The sequence below is a fragment of the Cercospora beticola genome, chromosome 3, assembly GCF_033473495.1.
Source record: "Cercospora beticola chromosome 3, complete sequence".
Classification (NCBI taxonomy): Eukaryota; Fungi; Ascomycota; class Dothideomycetes; order Mycosphaerellales; family Mycosphaerellaceae; genus Cercospora; species Cercospora beticola.
This window is the reverse complement of record NC_088937.1, coordinates 4169321-4189189: the sequence shown is the minus strand read 5'-3', so window position 1 is coordinate 4189189 and position 19869 is coordinate 4169321. Positions and strand designations below refer to the sequence as shown.

At 53.7% G+C, this 19869-nt stretch overlaps 5 protein-coding genes across 5 annotated transcripts; 3 read left to right on the top strand and 2 right to left on the bottom strand.

Moving 5' to 3' along the window:
• Positions 1-1939: 1939 nt before the first annotated feature.
• RHO25_005623 (uncharacterized protein) lies at positions 1940-7618 on the bottom strand (the record flags this gene model as incomplete). The annotated part of the gene is made up of 1 exon (XM_023596513.2): positions 1940-7618. The coding sequence occupies one exon, from the start codon at positions 7616-7618 to the stop codon at positions 1940-1942; it is 5679 nt and encodes a 1892-aa protein (XP_023456986.1).
• A 636-nt stretch (positions 7619-8254) lies between these two features.
• RHO25_005622 (uncharacterized protein) lies at positions 8255-12268 on the top strand (the record flags this gene model as incomplete). The annotated part of the gene is made up of 1 exon (XM_023596512.2): positions 8255-12268. One exon carries the CDS (start codon positions 8255-8257, stop codon positions 12266-12268), a length of 4014 nt encoding a protein of 1337 aa, XP_023457782.1.
• Positions 12269-13181: 913 nt separating this feature from the next.
• Positions 13182-14738, top strand: RHO25_005621 (uncharacterized protein; the record flags this gene model as incomplete). Its single annotated transcript, XM_023596511.2, has 1 exon — positions 13182-14738. The coding sequence occupies one exon, from the start codon at positions 13182-13184 to the stop codon at positions 14736-14738; it is 1557 nt and encodes a 518-aa protein (XP_023457781.1).
• Positions 14739-15312: 574 nt separating this feature from the next.
• On the top strand, positions 15313-15954 carry RHO25_005620 (uncharacterized protein; the record flags this gene model as incomplete). Its single annotated transcript, XM_023596510.2, has 1 exon — positions 15313-15954. One exon carries the CDS (start codon positions 15313-15315, stop codon positions 15952-15954), a length of 642 nt encoding a protein of 213 aa, XP_023457786.1.
• Positions 15955-16732: 778 nt separating this feature from the next.
• On the bottom strand, positions 16733-18295 carry RHO25_005619 (uncharacterized protein; the record flags this gene model as incomplete). The annotated part of the gene is made up of 1 exon (XM_023596509.1): positions 16733-18295. The coding sequence occupies one exon, from the start codon at positions 18293-18295 to the stop codon at positions 16733-16735; it is 1563 nt and encodes a 520-aa protein (XP_023457785.1).
• Positions 18296-19869: the final 1574 nt, after the last annotated feature.

The following is a 19869-nucleotide window of genomic DNA, read 5'->3' as shown; positions in this document are numbered from 1 at the left end:
GTCAGCTGTGCAGGCGCGGCAGCGAAAGGAGGACTTGCGTGGAATGGGAGAGCGGCTCGCGGCCCAGCTGAGCGGACACTTCGTCTTGTTGCGATCGTCATGCAGCATCAGGAGCCGTACAGAAGCTGACCATTCGTGAGGAAGAGAGTGAAGTCGGGCGAGAAGCTTGGCTGTTCTCCGGCGAGTGGAGGCCGCTTGAATCATTCTGACACGGCGCTTGCACAAGAGCCTGCCGAGGTCGGAATCAACTGAGTTGCATCCCCGGTGCCAGAAAGAGATGCGTTGTCAAATTGTCAAACGGGCATGTCCACGTCAAAGGACGGCAGCGCACTCCGACCAACCACTCGCTGCGAACCAGTTGGCCCTCTCCAGACCGTCTTCTCTCGCTCGCTCAGAAGAGTCCACTGTCGTCATATCGAACACATGCGCGAGAAGAGACGTCGGAGAGATCTGCAGCCTCCTGCCGGCACTCCACGATCCGCCAGCCAAACCATCAGCCACGCTGCTGCTTGACTGCACGCCCATAGTCTTAGTCGTCTACAAGGCGACTTCGCTTCACGCCATGTCGTACCAACTCGGGTGAGAATCGTAGCCTAGCTGAGAGCCAAGATGTGGAGAGCCGAAGTTCAAGTCAGCCAGTCCGCAACGACTGGTCACAAGGCTGCCAACGACAACCTGAGTAGCTGCATAAGTAGTAGTATACAGCACTATACAGAAGACGACCATGCTCACGCGACCAGGATCGGCATCCCTCGACTGATGATCGACGTCACTATACTTGAAGAAAGCAGCCACTCAGCACATTTCGTTTAACGCCTATAGCGATACTGCTGTACAGTAGGCGAAACGTCCTATACACATCATCATCACAAGACCATATGCAAAATCACCTGCTCTGTCAAAAATTTCCACCTCGCTCAAGTATCCCTTCCAAAGCCCAACCCAACTTCAGCCGCCAACACCCGCCAGCCAGCTGATTATTGACCAAGCGCTAGTTAGGCCAACGAAAAACCACATCTCAAAGCGGACATTAAAGTTGACCCAGTCAGGGCTTTCAACAAGTCCAACCCAGTCACACCGCCCTGTAACCAAAGGCCTAGAACGGCTACCACGTAGACATGAGCCGAGTGCCGACTGACAAAAGCATTCATGATTCATGCTTTATGCTACACTGCCACAGAAATTCAACTCTATGTACAGCCAAGTGTAAGATGCCGCGTAGCAATTCTGCTTAACATGTCTGAAAAGGAACTTGGCGCTTATGGCGGAGATGTAACGTCAAGGAAGACTTGAAGCTGATCCTCATCACCAAATATCGCACACCTTCAGGAAAGAAAAAAGGTGGAGAACGTCATTTCCCGTGCCTGTCGCCATCACCATCCACCCGTAACCGCGTCGCGCGACACTTGACATTCTCAAACGTGGCAGTGAGAAAAAGACCCTTAACCTTATCACTTCTTCAGAGACACAGTGCCTTTGACCCGTCTCTCATTCAAGGCAGCAAGTTAGAGAACCCGTTCCTCGCCTCGCGCCTGAGATCGGAGGAGACACTCATGATACTCAGTTCTCATGTGCGTAACAATTAGTAGTAGTAGTATGTAGTATATGCGTTTGCGAGCCACCGCCGACAAATAATGCGCTCATCTATTCTACAACACGGTCTCTTTCTCTCACGTCCATCTCTCATGACGCAGCCCATGCTTTCCCAAGAAACGCCCAGTCGTATCCTACACAGACTCTGACTCCCCAAAACGAGACACCATATAGATATGCCAGACATTGCAAAAGCGACCCAATTTTGCGCCCAAGTCCCATGCTCACAACATTCCACACATGTCTCATTCAAGCATCCACAAAAATGAGGTCTCGAGACATGACATCTCATGACTCCAAGCCTCTTTCATCACCATGATCACCTGACACAACCATCTCTTCCTTTTCACTTCGCCATAACATCCACATACCGATTCGCCTTCTTCCCCTTCTTGACAGTCCCACCAGCTTTTCGCGGACCCGGTGGTCCACCAAGCAAATCATCAATACTGCTAGCATTGCTCAAACTCGTGCCCGGTCGACTCGGTGGTGTCGAGCCCGGAAGCCCACCATTCAGCGCGCTAACCGCAGGGTTCATAAGAGAAGCCCCAGTTCCATCCGCTGGGGTACCGACTCGCGAAGGAGGACCCGATCCCGGGATTGAAGGCGTAGGTGGCATTTTCGCGGGTGGTGGAGGCATACCGGACCCTGAACTGACACGACTGGGTGGACCAGAAGGAGGACCCATCACGCCACTAGTTGCTCTGCTGGGAGGTCCCTTTGGCGGAGGAGGTGTGGCAGCTGCGGCGCTATCTGAGCCCTTAGGGTCTTTCCTGTTGACCCATTTGCCAAGGTCCTTGTCAAAGTAGAACGAGTTCTCCTCTCCAAGCTTGGCTTTGATGGGTCCGGACTGTTGTTGCGGGATGCCTTGATCGCCCTTCTTGCCACCGAACCAGCCTCCAAGTCCGATGCCCCAGCCCTTCTTCTCTGCCTTTTTCTGCGCGTCTCGTGCTGCGTCAGCTTCGGCAGCTTTCTTGAACGCCTCGTCCGCGATGCGATCCGCCTCCGACTTCGAAATTGATGATGACGGAGCTGGCGAAGAGATCTTGAGTGCTGCAGCGCGTGTGGCCAAATCGTCGTCATCGTCATTCATAATGCTCCGTCTGGGCTTAGACTTGGGCTTCTCACCTTCGTCTTCATTATCTGGTTCAGGCTCGTAAGGCACGTAGGCAGGTGGTTCATACCCATATCCGTTGCCCGGGTCATAGCTGTTGGCAGCGGGCGGCATGTAGCCACCGCCCTCGGCATCAGGCATGCCCGATTGTGGTGAGTCTCCGTTTGACCTGTCGTCCAAAGGTGGCTGTGGGCTGTAAGACGACGCTTCTTGATGCTGCACCAGTGGTGAATATGAGTGCGAGATGGGCTGCTCGCTCAGTAAAGGCCTCGGCTCGTAGCTACCACTCGAGAAATGTGAGGATCCTGGTCGCGAGTCGTTGCTGTAATCAGATGCAGCTTTCTGAAGTTCCGGTCGCGGAACAGCCAAAGGTTGAGGAGATGGCGCGTACGACCGTGATGAAGACGTACCAGGTCTTTGGTCATTGGAGCCCATGCTACCTGCTGACATGGGGGCGTATTTGCTGGCAGCCCCAGGTGCGTATCTGCTGTTGTTTGGCGCCGAGGATGGCTGGAATTGCTGCATGGGCGCGGACGAAGGCTGGAACTGCTGTGTGAGCGCAGAAATGCCTGGTTGACCATAAGCTGGCATGCCTCCCATCATCGGGTTGTACATCTGGTTGATATCTGACGAGGAGCCAACACGACTGATGTCAGGGGAATCGCCAGTCACGCCGCCAAATGGTCCTGCTGTGTCGCTACCGGCACCAGATGCATTCGAGGCCTGGTCATCGTCGCCTGCCACAAACTTGGTGAACCAGCTTGATGCGCTAGAGGACACCTTGGCGCTTGACACTTTGGACAGCAGGCCTTGCGGACCGCTCTGGGGCGTCTGCGACAGGAAAGCGCTGAGGTCGGCGACGGTCTGTGTGAAGGTCGGATGATAGTACTGAGATGGCTTCGTCGTAGACTGATACGCCTTGGCAATGTGGTCGCAATATGCCTGGGCCTGGTTTTTCAGGCCTGCTGCAGCAAGTTCCTGCGCGTGCTTCAGCTTGAAGGGCTGTAGGTGTGGCGTGTACTCAGCTCGCTGCTGTGAGAACGAGCTTGCCCATTCGTAGATTTCTGTGAGTATGATGGAGTCAAGATCATTGCCAAAGCTCTCGTCTTGCCGTTGATGGTTCGCGCCAAGTAGTACGAAAGTGGCTTCTGGATCATCGGCCCCAGTGTGCTTTGTCAATACGCGCGCGAACAAGAAGCACGTATGCGCAGCCTCTGCACGCCCGTAGCTGCTCAGCAGCTTGCCGAGAGCCAGTAATGAGTTGCCATCTGCAGGCGTACGATTGCCAGCGATAAGGCCAAGAGTTTCTTGCCATTGATCGAGACCCTCGAGAGGATTTCTGGACACCGCACCTTCGGTCTTTGACATCATCTGGAAGCCCGCACGAGCAGAGGGTGGAACGAGCTCGTCCACACACTCCTCAACGTTGTTCGCGAACACCTGGTATAGTGCAGCAAGACTGCGTGCATCGCTGCCAGCGGTCTTCACTTGCGAGCGAACGAATGACTGGGTGATTTGCTGCCATGTCTCGGGGCCCATGGTGGAGGCGATGAGCATGGCATGCCCCCACAACTTCTTCTCCTCAGCAAGCCACACGGCGCGTTCTCGCTGACCTTCAAGAAGTGCTTGTCGAAGTTGTAAAATGACGACTCTGTCCAGAGGCTCAGCCTGAGGACCAGCTCCAGGCGTGTTGACGGGGCTTTGCAGTTCCATCGCTTGGCCCATCTGTGCCAAATTCGGTAGAAGCACAGCTCGGATTTCTTCCTCGATCTTCTTGTCGCCCTCCAGTTTTCCGTCATGCTGAACAAAGATTTTCATGATTTGCCACAAAACGAGTTTCTCCTGCACTCTTTTCTTCAAATCTGGTTCGATGTCAAAGTCCATGCGTACAGCCTCTGCGTGTTGCTGAAGAGTTTCAATCTTGCTCGTCATCCATGCTAGGACATCTTTCTTCTTCTTGCCCTTGGTTGGCAATGGTCCTGGGAACTTCGCACTCAATTCGTCCATGGGCATAAAAGTTGTAGCTTGCTGTACAGTAATCGAACCTGGCGTACTCTTGATGCTGGGCACCCCTTGACCAGCCGCATAGAAGGGCGTCTGTTTCGGGAAACTGCTGATCACGATACCAGATTCGCCCCAGGTGAAGATCGGATGTCCTTTCCACCTCTGCAACGGATCATGAGCATGCTCATCTTGCGGTGCCACAAAATCCAGGTCGCGTGAAAACTGTCTGCGATGCGCCAAGAATGCACGCTTTTGCGAAGATGATGTTGCTGCGGCTGGTGCTATGACAGAAGTGGGCATCTCCGTGGGTACTTTTGCAGCGTATTTTGAAACCCTCGTTTGCACTGGAGGAGGCTGCATCGAGATATTCTGTGGTGGCGAGGCAAAATTGCTGAGTGATGTAGCCCTCGACTCGCTCGGAGAGTATGCCATGCTGCCAGACCTGGGCGGTGATAGGATTGCTGGAGAGGCCCTGCCGTTTGACTTTGGCGGCGATGAAGATATCGACGGAGGGCCCTGTGAGTCTGCCTGCGGCCTGCCATGGAACGCCAGAGGACTGCTTGTTCGAGGTGCAAATGCGTGAGTGCTTTGAATCCCTTGAGCTGTTGTGGATGCAGGCGCATACTTCTTTGCAGTCACCTGCGCTGCGGGCGCAGGCGAATATCGAGTTCCGGCTGTAGGTGGCGCTTGCGAGGGAGGCGCGGGAGAGAATCGATTCTGATTTTGTGCGGGTGCGGGTAACGAGCTTGGGGAGTAACGCTGGCTCGCCGGAGGCATAGATGGAGTTTGTGCGGGTGTTGGTCCCGCGACTTGGTCAGGATGCAATGGCAACTTTTCTGGCTGCCGCAGATTGCCATAAGAGGAATGATGAGCGGGCGTCGGGGGACCTTGTGGTCTTTGCATCTGCGGCGCAGATGGTCCACGAGGGGCCATCTGGTTAGCTGGCGGAGTGGACGTTGAAGACAGCTGAGGAGTGTATGCTCCAGAGTGCCGTGCTTTTGTCTTTGGGACAATCGGCAGGTCTTCGAAAAAACCATTGCCGGATGCTGAAGGCTTTTGAGGTTGCGAACTGCCTGTCGATGCTGGGGGAGCAACTCCGGCATTTGGTGGTGGTGGTGTGGAACCGCTTAGTGGTGGGCCAGTGGGCACTCTTTGGAGCGACGGTTGTCCTTGGTATGAAGAAATACTGCTGCTTCTCGGAGGAGCCACAGGAGCAGCTTGGTTTTGGGCAGGTGATTGCCGTGGGCGTTGTTTCGGCTTTACTACCTCCATGGGCAGATCGTAAGGCGACTGATATCCTCCCTTTGCCTTGTCGACGAAACTTTGAGCTGAATGGCTGGCAGGACGCTGTTGTTGCTGCGATTGCACAGAGCCATGTCCATAGACATCGTAGAGGCCGGTCGACGGTGTCCCAGCTGATCTGCCATGATTTTGCTGCACAAATTGAGCACCAGGTGCAGCATACGAGTTTGGTTGGGCCCCCATTTGTTGTGTTGTCGCAGGTACGTACGGGCTTTGCCCTCGTTGCGTTTGTGTCGATTGTGCCGGAGGAAGGATTGGCGCTGGTGCGGAAGGCTGCGAGTCTGTGAGCAGCTCGTCGTCCAAAAACCCAGGATCGTCGTCCCCGAAAATAGCAGACATGTCCATATCCTTCGGATCCTCCAGCAGGTCGTCGTCCAGCAGTACTGAGGCAAAGGCAGCTGCCAAGTCATCCTCCGTCTTGTCCTCAGGCGCAGTCACTGGAGCCTCTACGGAAGACACTTCTTCGGCCTGCGCGACTGGCACGTCCTGCGCGAACTGGCCGTGCGAGCTCCCTAAAAGCTCATTGAAGCTGTCATCGTCGTCGGTGCCGCCCCACGGGTCTGATTCAGGTTTCGATACTGGGTCCACTGAGAAGCCCCTCACGTGTATAATTCCGCTTTGTTCGTTATCCAGCAATTCACCAAACGTCTTGTCGTCTCCTGCTGATGGCCACTCTGAGCTGTCCGGCCGATCTTCTTCTTGCTCTTGCTCTTGTTCCTCCTCTGCTGCCGGAATCTCAGTGAAATTGGTGGTGAAGCTCCGGTCAATCTGGCCAACGCTGGCCTTTGCTTTGGGAAGAGGTGATCCGAATGCTGGTGTCCCGTCGAAGTCTTCGAGTACAGAGTCCTCTTGCACTGCCTGCATGTGTGGTGTCCTCTCGTCCTGCACCTCATCCACTGTCGGCGGCGCTTCTTCGTCGGCCAGTAGGGATGCGGTGGGAGCTTCGTCTACGGCCTCTTCCATCTGTGTCAAATCGCCTTGATGCTCGTATGACTCGCTCTGCTCATGGTATCTGGCCAGCTCACTCTCGATCTCGGCTTCGTGGGAGATGGGTGTTTGATCTCCCGGCGAGCTGATGTAAAGGGGTTCACGGTCAGGTACAGACATATGTTGCTCGAGCTCCTCCTCCTGCTTCTGCGCAGTCTGCTTCGAACTGTATATCGGCGCCTCGTCGTCTCCCAAAATCTCTTCGATGGCCGTGCTTGGAGGACTCGGCTCACTCCCGCCGTCCGCTTCTCCTCGTCTTATGGGCTCCCCGGCATTCGCTGATGGTCCTGTAGAGTCCACCACTTCCTCAGACCCACCGAGCTCTACGCTCCGTGTGTCCACAGTTATGCTCGGCGCCTTCTGCTCCGACCCATGCTGTGCTTTGTCCGCGACCTCGTCCATTGCCACTTCCTCCGTCGTCTGCTCGGTTGCGGGCTCGGATAATTGATGGAAGAAATCGGCGTCTACAGTCGAAGTTGTTCTCGCGTGTCGCTGGTCTGAGTCGGGACGATGCGCTGGATTCCATGCTGACTCGCCCGGGGGTGGTCCAGCTGAGGCCGTGTTGGAGGCCGTGCTGGTCCAGGCATTGCCGAAGTTGGGGTAGTCGTCGTCGGTCATGGCGGACTAGCACGTGCTCACGGTCACGACGATGGAATTACTGTAGCGCATGGCGTTAGATGGGGAGGGGCGGTGGTACAATGGAGGTGGTGCGGGTGGTGCGCATCGCGTCCGGGCTGAGGAAGCGTGTCTCTGAACAGGCCCCGAGCTCCGAGGCCACGTTCTGGAAGCGGAAAGTCTGACGTACCAAAGCAAGAATGCGCCCACGCGAAATCGAAGTCGAAAGAAGTCTACTCATACATAAAGGTCATAATGGCGGTGATGCGAATATCGTCGAGCTGGCGGAGAAGGGGATGAAGAATAGAACAGGCAGAATAGGAGAGGCCGACGAGCGTGGTGTGCTTTCTTTGGTGGTGGTAAGCTGTGCATGTGGATGATCGGCCGGTCCGCCAACGCGCCATTCCCCAAAGCATGTGCAGCGCAGCACGATAGGGCTCCAACAGAGGCAGCACTATTCCTCCTCTCTCCTGTAGCCATTTCCTATACGAGCGACGTGTTCACGAACGGGAACGGCCGACGAGCACATGACCACAGAGAAGCACTGAACAAATAGCCACGCGTCCCGCGCCCAACACCGTCTTTCACCATCGTTCTCTCGCGAATTCCCCGAACCATCCTCACCCTATGCAATGAGGCATGACCACGCCGAACGGATACCACAAGCCTCACGAACAGGACGGCCTCCATGATGACGATCGCGATTCGGATTTGGACCTCGACCTGAATGAGCTTGATCCGCATCCTGTCACCGACCGTACACCATCTCATTCGCGCCAGCCGAGTTCTGGTCGCATCAGCCATGACTTTGCTGCGCGAATACCTTTGCGAAATTTGCGCTTTGGAGGGCGACGGAGACCGCGCAACGAAGATACAGAAGATCTGGAAGCGCTGGTAGGGGACGATGAAGATGGACCGAAGCCGTCGACCGCCAGCTCAGGAGCGTCTGCATACGATGATGCGCCGCTGCTTTCACAGCAGAATGGAGGCACGCGGAAGTTCTCGCAGCTCGGATCCAACCGTTTTGGCGACAATCGCCGACCAAAAGGCATCTGGCAATATGTGCCTTTCATGAACCGATCAACCTCCATACAGCTGCCGGCAATAAGTGAAGACGAGGCCGAAGATGATCATGATCCAGCGAGCGCCAGAAATATTGCTGTGGGGCAGAAGCAACCGGCGCGGTTCCCAGCGAATGCCATATCGAATGCAAAATACACGCCCTGGTCGTTCTTGCCGAGAACACTCTTCAATGAGTTCAAGTTCTTCTTCAACATGTACTTCCTACTCGTCGCATTATCGCAAATCATTCCCGCACTCCGAATCGGCTACCTTTCGACGTACATCGCGCCTCTTGCCTTTGTACTCATGATCACCCTTAGTAAAGAGGCGTTCGACGATCTGAGTAGGAGGAAACGGGACAGAGAAGCCAACAGTGAGCCTTACAGAGTGCTGCGATTCGACAGTCCTGGCTTCTCCGATACGGACGCTAGCAGCAAGAAAAGGAAGATCAAGAGCATAACAGAGAAAAAGAAGAAAGGGAAGCGCAGAAGAGTGTCAGCAGAAGATGCAAGGCTACAGCAGGCCGAGGACGAAGAGTACAGCACACAGAATGTAGACGCCCCTTCGTCAAACGTTGCTGAAATCATCAAACCATCGGCCCAGCTCAAGGTTGGTGATGTGATTGTGCTCGAGAAGGATCAAAGAGTGCCTGCAGATGTGGTCATCCTGAAGAGCTTCTCGGCAGAAACCGTTCAGACAGAGGCAGAACCTCGACAAGAGACGGTCGAAGAAGCGCTTGTGGATATGGGCGAGAACGCTGCACCTGTCAGCCCACGTCTACAACGTCAGTCTATTCAAGGTGTACAATTGAGCAACGAGACCACTTCATCCGATCCGAGTGGCGGAGGTGAAGCTTTCATTCGTACTGATCAGCTGGATGGAGAGACCGACTGGAAGCTGCGCCTGGCCACACCACTTGCGCAGACATTGCCCGCATCCGAGTATCTCAGGTTGCGAGTGACCGCCGGCAAACCAGACAAACGAGTCAATGACTTTGTGGGCACCATTGAACTGGAGCCAAAGAAGCACAGAGCTTACGACCCGCATCCAGAGGATGGGCCGGAAGACGTTCGGGCAACGGAGACCAAATCGACTCCTTTGAACATTGACAACACAGCGTGGGCAAATACAGTACTCGCCTCATCAACGACGGTACACGCCGTCGTCATATATACTGGGCCACAGACTCGTGCCGCGCTTTCGACTTCTGCTTCGCGTTCGAAAACAGGTCTCCTCGAATTGGAAATTAATAGCCTTGTCAAGATCCTTTGCATTTTGACCGCCGCCTTGAGCTTTATCTTGGTCGCCATTCACGGCTTCAAAGAACATGATGGCAGGAAGTGGTATATCGCTACCATGCGATTTTTAATCCTGTTCAGCACGATCGTGCCGATCTCTCTGCGTGTCAACCTCGACTTGGGCAAGAGCGTCTATGCCTGGTTCATCCATCACGACACGGACATACCAGGCACTGTCGTGCGAACGAGCACCATTCCTGAGGATCTCGGACGAATAGAGTATCTGTTGTCTGACAAGACCGGCACACTAACCCGGAATGAGATGGAACTGCGCAAAGTTCATGTTGGCACTGTCAGCTATGGCGGAGATGCCATGGAAGAAGTCGTCGGCTATGTCACGCAGGCCTTCTCGGCTGCAGAGGATGCACCCGCTGGCGCCTTGTTCAGTCCTTCAGCAGGCATCAATTCTTTGAGTGGTGCCACACGAACGCGACGAGAAATCGGATTGCGCGTCCGCGACCTCGTGCTGTCCTTGGCTCTATGCCACAACGTCACGCCAACCACCGAGGAAAACGACGATGGGCAGCCTAAGGTCTCGTACCAGGCATCTTCGCCAGACGAGATCGCGATCGTGGAGTGGACTGAGAGTGTTGGCCTACGCTTGCAGCACCGTGATCGCAAGTCAATCACACTGCAGTATACTGGCGATGACAGGACTGTGGTGCGTGTCGAAGTGCTTAATGTCTTCCCATTCACCAGCGACAGTAAACGCATGGGCATTATTGTCCGGTTCATTCGCAGTTCTGGCTTGAGCAAAGACGAGGATGGCGAGATCGTGTTCTACCAAAAAGGCGCTGACACAGTCATGACGTCCATCGTTGCTGCGAACGACTGGCTTGAGGAAGAGACGGGCAATATGGCGCGGGAGGGCTTGCGAACACTTGTTGTTGGTCGGAAGCCTCTGACTGCGCAGCAATATTCTGCCTTCTCGGATGCCTACGCAGAAGCCTCGCTCAGTCTTGCCGGACGAGACGCGGCCATGGCTTTGGTCGTAAGGCAGCACTTGGAACACAATCTCAATCTTCTTGGTGTGACTGGCGTGGAAGACAAGTTACAACCCAAAGTCAAGCCTTCGCTCGAGCTTCTCCGCAATGCCGGCATCAAGATCTGGATGTTGACGGGCGATAAGGTTGAGACAGCTCGATGCGTAGCGGTCTCGTCCAAGCTCGTTTCTCGTGGTCAGACCATTCACACCATTGCTGGGCTCAAACGTCGTGACGCCGCTCTCGACGCGCTGAGTACGATTCAGAACCAGACCAATGCTGCGCTCCTCATCGATGGACAGTCGTTGGGCATTTACCTACAACACCACAAGGATGCCTTCATCAGCATTGCTGTTCGCCTTCCTGCCGTCATAGCCTGTCGCTGCTCTCCCACACAGAAGGCAGATATCGCGCACCTCATCCGCGCCTATACCAAGAAGCGCATCGCCTGCATCGGCGACGGTGGCAACGATGTCTCCATGATCCAAGCTGCAGACGTCGGCGTGGGTATTGTGGGCAAGGAGGGCAAGCAAGCCTCTCTCGCGGCCGACTTCAGCATCGAACAATTCGCCCACCTCACCAAACTCCTCGTCTGGCACGGCCGCAACTCCTACCGCCGCAGCGCTAAACTGGCCCAATTCGTCATGCATCGTGGCCTCATCATCAGCATCTGTCAAACCGTGTTCAGCATCGCCTCCAAATTCGAACCTATCGCCCTCTACCGCGATTGGCTCCTGGTCGGCTACGCCACAATATACACCATGATGCCCGTCTTCTCCCTGACACTGGACCAAGATGTCGATGAAGGTCTTGCGAACCTCTATCCCGAACTCTACAAAGAACTCACTCTTGGAAAGTCGCTCTCATATAAAACGTTCTTCATTTGGCTCGCTATATCCGTTTATCAAGGTCTGATCATACAAGGCGGCGCCGAGCTCCTCGTGCCCTCCTTTTCCGCCAACAATTCTGCCGCTTTGGCCAATCCGGATTACACTCCCATCAACACACCCGGTTTCCAGAAGATGGTCGCTGTGTCATACAGCGTTCTCATCATTAATGAATTGTGCATGGTGGCTGCGGAAATCACGACATGGCATTGGATTATGATTGCAAGCATCGTGAGCACAAGCGTAATTTATTTGGTGAGTGTACCATTTTTGGGCGAATATTTCGATCTCGGCTTCATATGGAGTTTGGGCTTCGTGTGGAGGTTTGCAGCGATTCTGGGAGCTGCATTGGTGCCTGTTTGGGGTGGTAAAGTTATCAGGCAGTACGTGAAGCCAGAGAGTTACAGGAAGGTGAGAGGATAGTAGTCGAAGAGTAGGCAGGGGAAATGAGACATGTACATTTACGGTGTTATGCGCAGTGTGTCACGCGTCCTATTTCTTATATCGAGGATTTGTGGGCCTAGGATGATCTTGGGACGATCGTGCCTTTGACGCCGTAGTATTGGATGCCGGACGAGGAGGGCTTGCAACATGGAGCGGGAAGGCGATCCAAAGTGTCACTGCTCTTGCCGTTTGGCTTGGCAAGTTGCTGCCGTTTTCTGCCCGAGAATCAACGACCATCTCAACTTCAAAATCATCAACACCAAATGAATCGATTTCATCCCGAGCCACGTGTATCACTCTGCGAACGCATTCTCGCGACCACAAACATGACAGTATCATGCCGCGGCGAACTACGCGCCCTGTTGCAAGCTCCATACTGGAGCAGCACATCGCACTGTGCCCGCTGGTGCCTTTGTGTTCGGCGAAGAATATTAGCCGCACGTTTTATCGACTGGCGTTACGCACTTCTCCGTGGCCGAAGCCACCGGCCATAGTCTATAAGAGGAGACAATTTTGTCGAACATGCAGTCTTATATGAAGCTCGCTAACGTCCGAATCGAATACCTACCCATGATAGTCCCTCAATCGGCTTTGCATCTACCAACTCGTGGATGAGATGCCATCTACGGTTTAAGTGACAGATGCGGCAACTCCGTGACCATCGCCGCCTATCGGTTTGGGTGGCGTCCGGATAACCATTAGCGTGCCAGAACTGCACAAACGGTCTGGACAACGTGGCTTGGCGATCCAGGAGAGCATGTCTCATTCAAAGTTCGAGCACTTCACCAGCTTGACGAGAGGGCATAGCGCTGTATCACTTTCATGACCCTACAGAAAGGCCCTCGTTTGCTCGCAACGTTTCTCTTGTTCTCTTTCTCTTCCTGTTAGCAGGATGTTTCGGCTCAACAGCATAACAGGATTCGCCTTGGCGACAATAGCAAGCCTCAGTACCACAGTCACAGCAGAAAACCTCGGAACCTGGAGTAGCAGCATACCATTTCCGCTTGTACCGACAGCAATAGCGGTTCTGCCAAGTGGGAAGTTACTTGCCTGGGCTTCCGGACGAAAACATACACATAGCATCGGACAATTTGGCCTAACATGGTCAGCCACTTGGGACCCCAAGACTGGAGAGATCAGCGAGCTATTAGTGAACAACACTCACCATGACATGTTCTGTCCTGGTATCAGTACGGGGTTCGATGGTACAATTATTGTCACAGGAGGATCAACAGCGAAGAAAGTCAGCATGCATGCTGAAGCGACCAATGGGTTTTACGAAGCTCCAGAAATGCAAATTGCTCGCGCATATCAGTCACAAGTGACTTTGACAGATGGTCGAATATTCACCATCGGTGGATCATGGAGCAGTATCATCATTGGTCCCGGATCCGGCGAAGAAGGCAACAAGACAGGCGAAATCTATGACCCTGCCACAAATGAGTGGACTATCTTGGAAGGCTGCCCAGCTGATCCAATGCAAACTGCTGATAGAGAAGGAGCATATCGTTCTGATAATCATGCTTGGCTGATGTCGTGGAAGGATCGCTCAGTCTTCCAGGCAGGACCAAGCATGAATATGAACTGGTACTACACAAGCGGGCAAGGCAGTCATGCTCCTGCTGGAACACGAGACGACACGGATGCAATGTGCGGAGTCTTTCAGATGTACGACGCGACTACCGGAAGCATCTTTACTGCAGGTGGTGCCAAAGATTACGAAGAAGCAGAGGCCGTGGACCATGCCCACATTATCAACATCGATTCACCTAGTGGTGAAGCAAAGGTCCGAAAATTACCAAGCATGAATCGAGCTCGGGTTTTTGCAAATGCTGTCACGATGCCAAATGGTCAAATTATGATCTTGGGTGGACAAGCGTATTCCCGTCCGTTCAGCGATTTCCGAGCAGTTACAGTGCCCGAGCTCTTCGATCCTGCGACTGAGATGTTCACACTCCTTCCCGATCCGGGCATCGCTCGCGGGTACCATTCTACTGCTGCTCTCTTGCCTGATGGTACCATCTTCTCTGGCGGAGGCGGCCTCTGCAGCCAATGCGCAAAGGAAGAGAACCATCTCGACTTTCAGATATACACTCCTCCTTACCTGCTCGAGAAAGATGGGAAAACACTAGCCGCTCGTCCCATGATCACAGATGTACATTCAAAGACCGTTCGTGTGGGCGAAGAAGTGCGATTCAAAGTACAAAAGCCAGACCGCGTCAAGCAAGGCGAGGTTACTGCAGCCATGCTAAGACTCGGAACTGCAACGCATTCTGTCGATACGGACTCGAGAAGAGTGCCCTTGAACGACCATGCGGAGAACGAAGATGGTTCGAGGTCTTACCGATTACCATCTGATGCCGGCGTGATGTTGCCTGGGACATACATGTTGTTCGCTATGGTCAACGGCGTTCCTAGTGAGGCGGTTATGATCAAGGTGAATCCTTAGAGATCCCGAATCTGTTTGTTTTGTTATTTGAGCGTTCAAGAGCGGCGTTTGAGGGAATGTCAGGAAAGCATATACCCAAGGGTCTGTAAATCATAGCAGACGCAGTGCAGAGTGAAAGGCACAAAAGATGCATTATAATGCTTTGACACCTGTTTCTCAGTCTCAACATTTCATCGCCACTGTCCGCGGAGCGCGCCAAGCTCATGCCGAGCCGAGATTTGGAGGATCAAGCACCAATCGCCCTGACTCCTTCGCAGCGCCACATTCGCCAGAAGAGGCTAGAGAGTAACACAAGTGGTCCGGAAAGACGTTTTCACGGCACCAAGATTAGATTTTGGAGCCATGATTGGTGATGGTGAGGTAAGCGGTGACTTCTTTCTCATAATTTGGTTCGAGGAATGTTTCATCAAATACTTCCTCTTTACATCGACAGGCCAAAAGAAATTCCGTCAAGAACAACAAGCAGGCCAGAAAGCAATAAGCTCCAGAGACGGAAGAGAACACTGTGTACAAGAAGGCACTCCATCAAGTCCGATTTTAAGCACAACTTCGACGCGAAGAGCAGAAAACAACAATGCCTCCCAAATCCATCACAACCCTCAGCATACTCCCACTCGCCATGTCCCAAACAACCACTCTCCAAGTTCCCTTCTACGGCTACGACACCTTCTCCATCGACGCCTCCGTCCTCGGCGTCCAAGACTCCCTCACAACAATGACCCTCGCCTGCCCCAGCTCCGCCGAAGAATGCGGTCTCTTCCCAACCCAAATCTTGACCTACGGCCCCTCAAGCTACCGCATGACAATGGGCGCAGATGCAGATTTCACTGGGTATCAAGACTGCAACGTCGCGCAATCAGTTTGTACGGAAAGTGCTGGGGGACCAGGAGCGAATTTCCCGGGAATGAGCACGACGACTTATGATGATGCGGAGACTTTTGCTGTTACTGTTACGTGGGGTGTGGAGAAGTTGAGTGGAGGTGGAGGGGCGGCGGAGACGGGGGCGGGGACGATGAGTGCTTCGGCGGGAGCGAGTGAGACGACGACGGCGAGTGTGACGCTTATCACGGGGACTTCGGGGGCAAGTGGGATGGGAACTGCGAGTAGGACGCAGAGTGCGGCAGCCGAGACGTCGAGTGGAACTGCTTCAGGTATGGTGGTTGCGCAAGGTGGTGTTGTGGGGTCGGTTTTTGCGATGATTGCCTTACTACTGTGAGGTCGCCGTTCTTCACTGTAGTCGCTCTGATGACCACTCGTAACCTCTTCCCTCGACTTCTGGTCGCTTGTGCGCTTGGTGTACCTTGTATGCCATGAGGAATCGCTGCCAATGCCAATGCCCTTACCACTGCCGCCACTCTCGCCGCTTTTCGCTTTCGCACCAGTAAAAACTTGACAACTTACCTGGTGTTGGACTCACGTCCGAAATACTTCTCCTCTGCGCTTGTGTCGATGCAGCGGACCACGATCGACCTCAGAGCCTCCAGAGCTTTCGGCATCGGGGTACAGATGATGCGAGGACCTAGATTGCGGTTACTCAGCTGGTACAGGATATGCTCGTTGCTCAGCTGTCCGCTCATGAAGTCGGCGCGCGCCTGATCGATAGTTAGCTGCTGATCTGTTCTATGCAAGCCATCGGCACGTTCTTTGCGTTTCAGTGAGAGATCCAGCAGACTGCAGAGGAACGCTTGAGGCCACACACGGGTTGCACCGATTTCTTCTTCAGTCAGCCCAGCCTCGAGCAGATTGTGTCGAATGATTGTATTTGCCGATGTCCAGTGGTAGAGGACCGCTTCTGGCCAGGATATGCCATGGGCTTGATGTGGCTGAGCACTTTCTTCAAGAGTGGATTCTACGCTGGCTGAGTGATAAATTGATCATTCGCCGTGACAACCATAAGAGGATGTCCCCTAATTGTGCATGCGGAAGTCTATAAATCCTCTCCTTGAGCGCTCATGTCTCTGGTGAGAACATGGCGCAGACAACCGTCAGTATCATCAATCCATCATCTCGTCGTCGCTCCTCTCACTTGCCGTCCCTTCGCTGTAGTCCATTAAGCTTCCCTCCTCATCGCCTTCTCCATCAGTCTCAATCATCTCCTCCACGGTCCAACTCGGAGCAGGACCCTCACCAGTCAAGATGTAGCGTTCTACCGCGTTCTGATGCTCTTCGATTTGCGCGCTACTTTGCATGTATTGCCCAATATAATACACCATCTCTTCATCGACCTCACTATCAAGACTTGTAAGTGGAGCAACCAACTTCGCGCGCCGAAGGCATGGAAGCCTTCCCGCAATCGCAGTCAAACACGCTGGCCAACTGGAGCCTCTGAGATGCACGTCGGAGAGCTTCAGATCCTGAAGTGTGTCCTTATGCAGCAGGAGATACCGCTCGAGACCCTCTGTATCGCACTGGAAATTCGAGATGTGGAGAAGTGTCAGATGGGGAATGAACTTCTCCTGGAGCGCGTCGCGTATATCGACCCGCCAATCCACCAACGGAGCGACAGGATATACCAAGCGGAACTCCTCAATCTTCGGCATGCATGGCAGCCAGTAAATCGTACACCCTGCTGCGAATTCGTCGCGGTAGAAGGCCCATTGGCTCTCGACCCCGCGATCATAGTCTTCGTCTTTGGCATTAGCGCCGTTGAAGCATAAAGAGAATTTGCGGAAATTCTGCATGAATTGCAAGAATACTGGCAGCTCCTCGTCTCGGACCTCGTTGGGCGTCGCCTGTTGCACGCTTCTCGGTATTATGCCAGTCAGACTCCAGTCGTCGACCTTCCAGCCGGCTTCGATAGCAACAGGCCAAATCGCCTCACAGATGGCTAGCAACAAGTCAAGGCCGGGACACCTGTGCGGAATCGTGAGGCTTTGTAGGAAAGGTTTGTTCACAAGGCCGGCGTTCCGTCGCACTGCATGCTCGGTATTTATGGCGAGCTTACTGATGTTGGCACAGCTCGTGATTAGCGGAGAGAGAGCGTCCTTGATCACTCGCCTCACTATCACAGCTGGCATTTGTTGAGTCTGTTGTGAAATGGGAATCCCGAACAGCTTTTTTTGTGACACGTATTGGCGCCTGAATTCTGCATAATATGTCTCGGCCAGTGTTGGATCGTCCTGTAAAGCTCGTGTCTGTTCCAAGAAGTGATCGAGCCTTTTTAGAAGATCGATTCGCTGTCGCGTTTGTCGTCGACTCTCGATTGTCCGTCTCAGCTCGAGCAGTTCAGCTTCCGACTGCAGAAGGAATTCCGTCCGATCGTTCAACCATTTCCGCAGAGAAGGGAATCGCTCATTCTCGTCTGTAGCATAGGCGCATGCGTCGGCCTGGATGATGAGTGATTTAATGCCATTTCGAATCCCTTCCGAGCTCTTGGAAATCCCCTGAAGCCGTTTTAGATCTGTGCCTTCCAAACAGATCACGACTTCGGGCAGAAGATGTTTATCGGCTACAGTGCACAGCTTCTGAGACGTGAGTCGCAAGTCCTGGAGTGTGTCTGTGGGGCAGACCTCGCAAATGAGGTGAAGGATCTCGACGGAAAGGTCTTGCAGCGGCATCGTGCAGACTGGCGCCGTGCTGCAACGAGATTATGACGGTGTCTGTATTCGTCGCAGCTAATTTGATAGCAGGATCAAGACCCGTGTTGCCTTGCAGTGTGCTCAATCGTGCAGAGGTAAGTTTGCAATTGTGGTCAGCTCCTGGGAAGGTGACTGCCACTATTGCCGATGGCAATTCTGGGACCCTGCGCAGTGAGACTGTTCACGTTGAGCTCGTTCTCGGTCGACATAGGCATGCGGATTTGGTGAGTCTGTTACCGAATTGAGGCCCTCTTCCCGAATACCGGGGCTGGACGCACATTTGTGTCATCTTTCAACACATCGGAGCGTTCCGATACCGCTAGTGAGTGAAGCCATGTCTAGTCCATGTCGTTGAGTCATTTGAACTTGGAAGACAGAGCAGCTTTGCATGCCAGCCTTAGAGGGTCGCGCTATGCACTGCCAGTGTCGCTTGCGAGAGTTCAGCTAGCTTCAGCTCGGTCGTAGGGATAGAGGGGTTTCGCTGCCGATTTATCCTTTTGTGATGAAGTCTGTCCGTCTGCAATAGGAACCGAACGCCAATAGCCTATGCTCGCCACGCTGAGCCTGGCCTGCGATAGTGGAATTCCCCGGCGCCTCGATGCTTGCTGAAGCTTGGCTACAACAAATAGAGCCCTGTTGACATCCAGACGCTACAAATGCAGGACCAAACTGGGATTGCTGGTACACGGAAACGAGCACACAACCATGTCATATCACATAGTCCATGAAGTCTCGTCAGAAAATGACAAGATCCTCCGTCCTTGCAGCCTGCTAAGTCGATGTCAGCGCGTGCGGCACGATACGGTCGCTCCATTCGGCAGGTCCGGTACTTGCCATACCTCTTACGTCCTTACCAGGGTCTCCAGCTCAACATGATTTCTGCAAACCAAGCTTCGTCAGACCAAGCGGCCCTGTAGGCCCAGCCTGCTAGAGCCTAGACGATTTTGTTGGCCAAGATGTGCTTACTCGCCATTGCTTTTTATGCCGAGTCTCTCCTTTGTGATCGGCATCACCGTATTGTCATGATGGTCTTGTACGACTCATCCATCTCATGAGGCTGTGGTGGAGCGAATCTTTGACGAATGCATGTCAAGCCACACAATCTGTGTGGTGCGGTCCAGCGAGTGCCATATGTATGGCAACTCGCCAAGACCACGAGTTCGTAGCCTTACGAATACCAAGCCCGTGCACAGCATATATTCCGGCGGGTGATGGTCAGTATCGGATGTCCCGTTATACCGTGTTCAACTCAGAATAGAGCCCGTTAATGTAAAATGAGGGGCAAATGGACCATTAGATGGAGGTACCATCATAAGTCTGCTGTGACATGCGACCACAGGCTCTTGTTGTGACACAATCTTGTCAGCAGCGTGGAGTCAAGCAGGACCCGGTATGTTGTTGTCTTCGTCGTTTGGAAGCTGCAACACGCGTGACATTGCATTGCATAACATTGAGTTCGGATGGCGCATAACTTCCAACACTCCGGAAGCACCGTTGATACGCCGCAGTCTGGGTCTTTCTGGGCTCTTCGCAGCGCTCGCAACTCGTCACAA